This window comes from Triticum dicoccoides, chromosome 3A (genome assembly GCF_002162155.2).
Source record: "Triticum dicoccoides isolate Atlit2015 ecotype Zavitan chromosome 3A, WEW_v2.0, whole genome shotgun sequence".
Taxonomy (NCBI): Eukaryota; Viridiplantae; Streptophyta; class Magnoliopsida; order Poales; family Poaceae; genus Triticum; species Triticum dicoccoides.
Window position 1 is genome coordinate 142,401,898 of NC_041384.1, and position 8,203 is coordinate 142,410,100.

The 8,203-nt window shown below is 43.2% G+C and overlaps 2 protein-coding genes across 2 annotated transcripts; one reads left to right on the forward strand and one right to left on the reverse strand.

Annotated features, from left to right (window-relative positions):
- The first annotated feature begins 803 nt into the window (after positions 1-803).
- LOC119267629 (mitochondrial carrier protein MTM1-like) lies at positions 804-5,329 on the forward strand. Its single transcript, XM_037549056.1, has 10 exons — positions 804-1,081; positions 1,414-1,455; positions 1,920-2,054; positions 2,144-2,203; positions 2,877-3,047; positions 3,398-3,497; positions 3,675-3,775; positions 3,887-4,039; positions 4,244-4,302; positions 4,974-5,329. The coding sequence occupies exons 1-10, from the start codon at positions 935-937 to the stop codon at positions 5,104-5,106; spliced, it is 1,101 nt and encodes a 366-aa protein (XP_037404953.1). The 5' UTR covers positions 804-934; the 3' UTR covers positions 5,107-5,329.
- A 226-nt stretch (positions 5,330-5,555) lies between these two features.
- Positions 5,556-7,812, reverse strand: LOC119267630. Its single transcript, XM_037549057.1, has 5 exons — positions 7,449-7,812; positions 7,246-7,360; positions 6,394-6,458; positions 6,233-6,319; positions 5,556-6,162 (listed from the first exon to the last, which is right to left on the reverse strand). The coding sequence occupies exons 1-5, from the start codon at positions 7,581-7,583 to the stop codon at positions 5,899-5,901; spliced, it is 666 nt and encodes a 221-aa protein (XP_037404954.1). The 5' UTR covers positions 7,584-7,812; the 3' UTR covers positions 5,556-5,898.
- Positions 7,813-8,203: the final 391 nt, after the last annotated feature.

Consider the following 8,203-nt stretch of genomic DNA (forward strand, 5'->3'; position numbering starts at 1 on the left):
ATCCAATATGTTATGTCGAGTTGTCGTCTGGAGATTATATGTAATTTTTACGAAGTTTGAGCAGACAAGGATGAATGTACTTTCGCTAGATTTCCTGCTGCCGTTCCTATCTAGTTTCATGATTGCAGGTGTCTGAAATAGTCGCATGAACAGTTGCCATCTCTTCACAGGTTTATGCTGGTAATTGTTCTGTGCCAAATCGTCGATAAAAGGGTAACTTGATGATTTCGAAGCATATTTTTGGCCTGTTTAGTATCCGATCCTGACATGTGCAATTTGATGCGTTCATGGAGATTTCTTGTACTGCGTCGACGCTGATGTTTCTTGTCTTGTCTTACCTTTGTCTGTCTGGCAAGTATATATTCTTTCAGCTCCGGTCGTGAAGCAAAGCCATGTTGTCCCTGGGCTTATGTGATCCGCACAAGTAGGAATATGAAAGAACATTGCTGTTTTTTTTTTTTTTGCGGATGAAAAGAACATTGATGTTACTACACCAAATGACGTTTGATTACACCACATGAGAATCGAAAAGACAAATCATACTACTGTATTACTCATGGAGTGGTATATATATACTCCTAGCAGAGGAAGTTTGACAAGGCTCGACGTCCATGCAGTTGAGCGCCATCCTTCTCGCAACAACGACACAAGTCGGCAGCTCACGCGTAAGCACACACGTAGCTGCAAGCGGGCCACGTGGGCACGGCGCGGTAGCGGTGGTCGCTTCTTCATCTCTCTCGGGAGCTGTACGCTTCGAAAACGAGCCGTGTCGACGCGAACGAGCGTCCACCAGACCACCACCACCTCCCCCTCCTCTCCAGGATTCCTCCACGCCGCCGCGATTTGTGGTCGGCCCCTTAACTAGCGGCAACGATACACACACAATCAATCCGTCCGCCGCCGCCTCCTCCTCCTCTCCCCCTCCTGCCTCGCCATGGCCACCGCGGAGCGAGCCCCGGAGCAGCTCGCTCCGCCGCCGCCGCCTCCCGAGCGCGTCATGGGGGTCGCGGAGCGGGCCGTCGCGGCTGCCGGCGCCGCCGTCGTCTCCGCCGTCCTCGTCAATCCCCTCGACGTCGCCAAGGTATGCGCCGCACCACTCACAACTCACAAGCGTGCCAATCGGCCAATTGCCATGCCCCAGCCTCTCTCCGCCAGAACGAAGCGAATCGTCCTCCGCGGGCGCGGGCGCGGGTCCCGCCATTTCCCAGCGCCGTCGCGAGGCTTCTAGTCTCGGTGAACAGGGGGCAACGCCTGCTCTTTGCTCCCGATAAAAGTACACCTAGAAAGTAGAGTTTGTCGGCGTGATCACTATTTTTCTGCCAAGCGAATTGGCCAGAACTTGTGACAAAAATCAAAATGTACATATAGAGTTGGACCGAATGTATTGATTCAAACCCTTATTTTATCTTGCAGACAAGACTACAGGCACAGGCCGCTGGAGTTGTCTACAATCCGGTAAGCATGCCAGTGATGCCACTTCTATCCCACACACAGCGGTTTCACAATTGAATGGTCCTACAAATTCTCTGGTCAACCAGAAATGAATTAGAAGTTCACATTAATTAAGAAACAGAGGAAAATCAAAACCATCAGTTAGACCATTTCTGTATATTGTAAGATTTATAGACCACGTGCTTGATTTTTTTTTTCCTTTTGGGTTATGTGCCCCATTCTATTTTAGGAAAAAAAAAAGATTAATATCTATGCGTACATACTTCTTTGCAGTAGATAAACCATCTGCAGCACCCAATTCTGATAATAGTTACATACTGACAAGCAGATATGCTTCTGTCAGGGTGATTTGTGGTTTTGTCATTTTTCTTCTGAAAAAGTGTGTGTGGTATTTATTTTTTGCTAATTTCTTACACAACAGTATTGCTTGCGTGTTTATTTGTTTTTCTCTGAAATACATTGCTCAGATATGGTCAGATTTTAGGTGCTATCCATGGTGTAACCCTGGTGGACTGAAGTTGAGTGGTTTAGGGCCATCCTGCAGTCCTGAATGCTTTCAGTACAGAGGAACAATGGATGTGTTCTCTAAGATCACTAGACAGGTAAAATGCACTTATTGAGCATTCTTCTTCACTGCGCTTTCCTGTTTTGGATTGATCATCTTCAGTAACGATTTTATGACCCCTTGCAGGAAGGAATTTTTAGACTCTGGAGAGGTACTGGTGCAAGCTTAGCGTTAGCTGTACCAACGGTATATCCTTTCAGCTGACCATGGCTAGTAATCTGTTTGTACTAATTGATCTATTTCATACCTTAATATTCCATGGAGCTTTCCTTGCCTTACACTTGATTTCCTCTATAACATTTCTCTTCCCATTATTTATCTTCAAGTATCATTTTGTCTGTTGTAAACGTTGTGTTCTATATATTCATGACGAAGGATTTTCTAGGGGTCTTATAATCAGGATAACTTTACTGTCCTCCTGTGAAGTCCGACACAATTTCTCTTGGTAAAGCGCAAGGGAACAAAAATAGGAAAATAACAATGGTCTAATTCATTTCGATGAAAAACATATGGATCTCGCACATTGGTTGCTCTTTAATAGCAAGTTGGATGGAATGCCCTTGTTTTCTCAAAAAAGTTTGATCACACCTGTAGCAGTAATTATTTGTCCTACAATTTGAGGTGTTCAAAAATAGAAGCAGGAACAGAATTTGTGGTGTGTATATATTAATGCTTGTTTGAGGTTTGGTGTGTCTGACACAATCTTCCTATAGACTGTTACTGATTTAGGATATAATGTATCTTCTGTGCCCTCTTGGATCTGTATTCAATTTGGATTAGCATCATGGAATCTTAGAATTATACATTTTGATATAACTGACATTTTTATCTCACTAGAAATCTATGCTGTGTTTTCCAGGTTGGGATATATCTGCCTTCTTACGACCTGTTGCGCAATTGGATTGAGGAATATTCAGATCACAGTTATCCCAAACTTAGGCCATATGCCCCTCTAATTGCTGGATCTATTGCACGATCATTGGCATGTATAACTTGTTCCCCTATTGAGTTGGCAAGAACACGTATGCAGGTCAGCCTACTGAATCCTCGCTTTTTTACAGTTACCACTATTAGAAAAGAGAGCACATGTACTAGGGGATGGAAGGGGGGCCTGATATGTAATTTCGCTCTTCAACTCTTGTTAGATGTCAGAAGATTGTGTACAGTAATACTTTGTGAGACATTGTCAAAGCCTTAAGATAAGTGATGCTTTTAGAGAAGTAAAAATAAAAATATTTACTAGCTTGTGATTCAACAGAAATTGCCAGTACCTGCATGGTTGAAACAGTTGAAACAGAAACAGAAACTTATCCTTGATGCAGCTTTATTCCCTATGCTATTATTCAGACATAATTATGTATTTTCTTATTACAAATATAGGCGTTCAAGCAATCAAGTGGTGGAGCAAAACCCCCTGGAATGTGGAAGACTATGCTAGGCGTGCTTTCATCGAGGCAAAGCATCAGCCACCCTGAGAATTGTATGCATACTATACTGCATGTTGGCCTGTAACTAATGAATCAGTCAAATCATTGCATGGCTAAAGCACAACAATTGGCCATACCAGCTACATTATTCTCAAAAATTTGTACAAACAAACTAATAATTGAAGCTTTATGTTCTCATTTGTTTTGATTAAGCTATATACTATTGACAGTGCAAACAGCTCGGGGATACCATCTTCTGTGGACTGGTATGGGAGCACAACTTGCACGTGATGTCCCCTTTTCAGCTATATGTTGGATGGTTCTTGAGCCAGTGAGATACTGTACTGAGCTTTAGTATATTATATTATGATTTAGACAATTTGAATTCAGCCAAACCTGTAGAGCTAACTACTTTTTCCACCTGTAAATGCTTTCTGTACAGACTAGGAGACACTTATTGGGATTATTAGCTGGTGAGCAAAGCAATGCCGCAGTTATAATGGGGGCAAACTTCTCCACAGGCTTCATTGCTGGAGTTATCTCTTCTGGCGCAACATGTCCTCTCGATGTTGCCAAGACACGCAGACAAATAGAGGCAAGTAGAGCTTTGGACCGTTAGCTTATCACTAGTTTCCTTAAGACTGCTCTCTACTGTCCTTTGTTAGTTAGATTTATGTGCCCTCGGTCATTCCTGGTACGCAAAGAGCTTGGAATTAACTGCTATCGATAAATAAAATACTTCTTTTTTTTATTTTTGCTCAATATTCTGCGCTTCCTAAATTTACCACTCTCATTTCAGAAGGATCCTGCTAGGGTATTGAGCATGAACACGAGGCGCATACTTCTTGAGGTTTGGAGGTATTTTACATTTCCCTTCAGCAAACTCCGTTGCAACATACCCACCTTAGGTTTTCAATAAGTGCCATCAAAACTCCATAGTCATCAGGGTTAGAAATGGAAAGAGAGTGGAGCCAAAAGTTAGAACAAGAATTAGGCTCCCTAAGCTCTACTAGCATAGAGAAACATGTCCTCTGCGATAGTGAAACTGTTCTCTTCAATAGAACGTGGGACTATAAAATTCTTCATTCAAGAACACATATGCTGATGAGCTAGTAAGCATCATTATGTTTACATTTCCATTAGCCGAATCCTTCTAAATGAGAAAGAGATAGGCTTTGTTTGAGGTTGCTGAACTGTGTTGAATTGTACTTATTTTATAATCTGCTGTGGAAAACTAGCCATAAATCACGCAAAAGTGAGTAAAACAAACACTAAAATAGAGAAAGGTGGGTGGGGTTAATGGGGATTATGAGAATCCACTACAATACCAAATGCAGCCATAGTCATAATCATTTAGCTACAGTTTGCCAGGTGTTTCAGGCATGCTTAATGGTGTGTTTATTTCAAAACGATTTGCGGTAATTTATTTTTTATCTTGCCGTCAGCATATATTATTTAGTCTCTTGCATATAGCAAGTTTTCTGCGCAATGCAATGCATATAACACTCGTAACGCGTCACTTGTCACAGGAATGAAGGTATCAACGGCCTATTCAGAGGAGCGGGCCCTCGCATGGCACGGGCTGGGCCTTCGGTGGGCATTGTTGTTTCGTCGTATGAAGTTGTCAAACACATCATGCACAGAAAACATGCAGAGCTATGAGCTTAGATTTAGTCGTATGTAGAACACACGAGCCTTCGGATCAAACCAACAGCGGACCTCCTTCTGATCAAACGTGACTTCACTCTCCTGAAAGCCGGTTTACATTGCATGCCTACCTTATCAGAAGGGGGGTTTGAGTGTCTGTAATAATAAAGGGTAGAATGCCCAAAATGTTGTAATTTCTCGTTGCAAGAAGTTTTGGGTCAGTACTGTGTATTTGTGAGATTCTGCTAGGCGTTTGAGCAGCACGATCACGATCAGGGTTAGAGTGATGGGTTCAAAAACCGTAGCAATCTTCAGAGGCAACAGACAATTAAAATTTAGACTCCTTACACGATCCGCCCTGTAACTGTTGGCTCCTTTAAACCTGTTATTATCTCCGAAGTTGACATCGCAGGATCAGGTTTTACTGATCAAATCACAATGCACAAGCACCCAGAAGGGAAATAAATTAATGTCTTCTGCTGATCAGGTCGAAGTGCACAAGCACAGGGAAATAAATTAATGTCTTTTGATGATAGGTCGAAGTGCACAAGCACCCCAGAAGCAAAATAAAGGAATTCTGGGAAGCTGAAATGCTCATCGGGTAACATCAGACGTTATGTAACATAGGATGGTCACTTCGACTGAGAGATTACTTAAGATACAAGTACTCTCTCTGTCTCAAAATAAATGTCTTTGATTTAGTATAACCCAAGATATCTCGATGCAAAAACGGTTCAAGGTGTCGGCTCAATGCCTCTTCTTCCTGCATGTATCTTGGTATACAAAGCACAATAGGCAGGTGTTCCATCAACGTCTGTTCCTTCGGCCTCCCTTCCCCTTTCCTTTCCCCTTTCCCTTTCCTTTCCCTTTCTTACCCTTTCTCATCTCCCGCTCCGGCGCATCTCTGAACGATGACGACGAGGACTGCTTTGGTCCTCCCATGAGGTGCTTCACATCGAGTATACCGTTCTTGAAGCGCCCTTCAGTTGCCCTGAGTACTCGGTCCTCTGGTCTAAGCTTCTCAAATTTCTTATTCTTGTTTTGTTTCCTAAAAATCCCAAGCAGTCTTTCCTGTACAGAGTTATCATGCGTCACTCACTATTCCAGAGCAAACCAGAATCAGAGTAACTGAGAAACATACCTCCTCAATCTTCTTTTGTTCTCTTTTCTGCTGATTCTTCATAGCTGGGATTGCCACAGATAATGGTGTACGCTGCTTCTTAATGGCCTATTGCAGACAAATGAAAACTATTGAGATAGTGCAAAGTTTCAAGTCAGGATATACAAGGAAACAAAGATTACCTTTCCACCCAGTTCAACTACTTTGCGGTTCTGTATTTTATTCTTGTCCTTCCATGTAGTGGCACCTGTGAATATAGCACCGAGTGAATGTTTGAGCCTGAATAAAAACTCGAGATCAAATGGTAAGCGTACAAGGAGAGATGAGCTCACTATTAGTCTGTTTAGTTGAAGAAACACTGACATATAGTCTGTGTAAGAGTAAGCAAAATCTGAAATAATTGGAAATTGTTCTGTTGTATGCCTATGCAAAATGCTAATGGGTTTCACCTCTAGCCTACCCCAACTTGTTTGGGACTAAAGGCTTTGTTGTTGTTGTATGCCTATGCAAAATGCTAATCCTTTTTAACAGCTCGCTAATTGGCTAAGACAGGATCTTCTGGAGCTCTGTTTTGGAAAAGTTGATGTGTGCTTTTGTTTGAGGATGTAGTTCTTTTCGCTGGGTGTGCCTATAGGTTGTAGAATATAATGTGCATTCTGTTCCATATTATAGTTTGGGTTTGAACTTTGAAGACATAATGCTTTCAACTGCGTCTATGTTTCTGTAGATGCTCCAGAAAGAACTTCACTTCTTTTTGGGGAAAGAGTAATATTACTGTTACCATTGTTTGGTTTATGAGTTATTATTATTCAATGTTATGTTTTGCCCAAATGTTTCAGATTTTGCTTCACAAATACGAGATCTTGAATTACAATGTATCCACTACGGTAGTCATCAAATAGCTAGACCAAAGCACGAGCTGTTCTTTGACATAGTATACTAGCAGCTATGGCACATGCTGAAATTTAAACCACATTGAAATAAGCAGAACAAAACAGTTCAGAACGCCCGAGGATGCAGCATGAGATAATTACCGAAAAGCTCAACATCTTTCAACAACTTCTCAATATCAATGTCAGGCTCATCATCAGACATGTCGGTAGATTTCGCCGGAGCTGGCTTGTGGTACATATTTGAAAGACTCGACCCCTAGAGGAGAAAAGGCCAGCACAAAATTAGGAACTGATGATGGCTCGGAACAGATGTGCTCCAAGAAAAAAAAAACACAGGGGCAAACCATGAAGTGGTGATACTCGCTGCTCGACGAGGGCGCCTCGGCACGGCGCGGCTTCCGGGGGCCAGAGACGGACGGGTCGAAGACCACCTCGGCCGCCGCTTTGATAGGTCTTGATTTGGGCATCTCCCTCACCATCTTCTTACCCAGCTCGTGGTGGCGCCAAAGTTAGCGGCTCCCGGCGAGGACGACCGGCAGTACGGGAAGCGGCGACAGGGCAGGCAGCAGGAGGGATTCGGGGTGGACAAAGCGGAGGATATGGAGCCTTGAGCGTCGTTGCCGGACCTGGACGTGGGAGGGGAGCTTAGGGGCGGCGGCGGCGGCGGGGTTGGGGAACCTGGTCGAGGGAGGCTTTGGTTGTGGTGAGTTGGGCTACTGGGCTTTGTTGTGGTTAGCATGTCATTAAACTGGCCCAAGAAACATTTTTTCGAAGGGGAATTACAGGAGGCCTCCTCTTCGTCAAAACATATTTGGCGCCTTAAGCGCCAGTTATTGGCCATTTGGCAACTGGCTCACACCCCTCTTTTCGGGAGCAACTAGTTAACAAGCGCTCCTTCGGAAGCCTCGCAACGATCAGCGCTACTTGGCACACTCTCAGCCATTCGTCACGTGTCGCGTTCTGGACGCTTCCTTCGGATTTTGTTTTTTTTTATTTTTTCGCACGCGTTTTTGGCTTTTAAAACGGTTTTTTTTCGGTTTTGGTTTTCTCTCCGTCTTACTTAGCTTTTCGATCAAAAAATTTTGAAATTTTTTTGCGA

Coding starts and splice junctions, on each gene's coding strand:
- LOC119267630 (XM_037549057.1), bottom strand. CDS start 7,583: ATGGTGAGGGAGATGCCCAAATCAAGACCTATCAAAGCGGCGGCCGAG. Junction 7,361..7,448: donor GCGAGTATCACCACTTCATG/GTTTGCCCCTGT, acceptor TTTCTCCTCTAG/GGGTCGAGTCTTTCAAATAT. Junction 6,459..7,245: donor GAAAGATGTTGAGCTTTTCG/GTAATTATCTCA, acceptor CTATATTCACAG/GTGCCACTACATGGAAGGAC.
- LOC119267629 (XM_037549056.1), top strand. CDS start 935: ATGGCCACCGCGGAGCGAGCCCCGGAGCAGCTCGCTCCGCCGCCGCCG. Junction 1,082..1,413: donor ATCCCCTCGACGTCGCCAAG/GTATGCGCCGCA, acceptor TTTATCTTGCAG/ACAAGACTACAGGCACAGGC. Junction 3,048..3,397: donor TGGCAAGAACACGTATGCAG/GTCAGCCTACTG, acceptor TTACAAATATAG/GCGTTCAAGCAATCAAGTGG.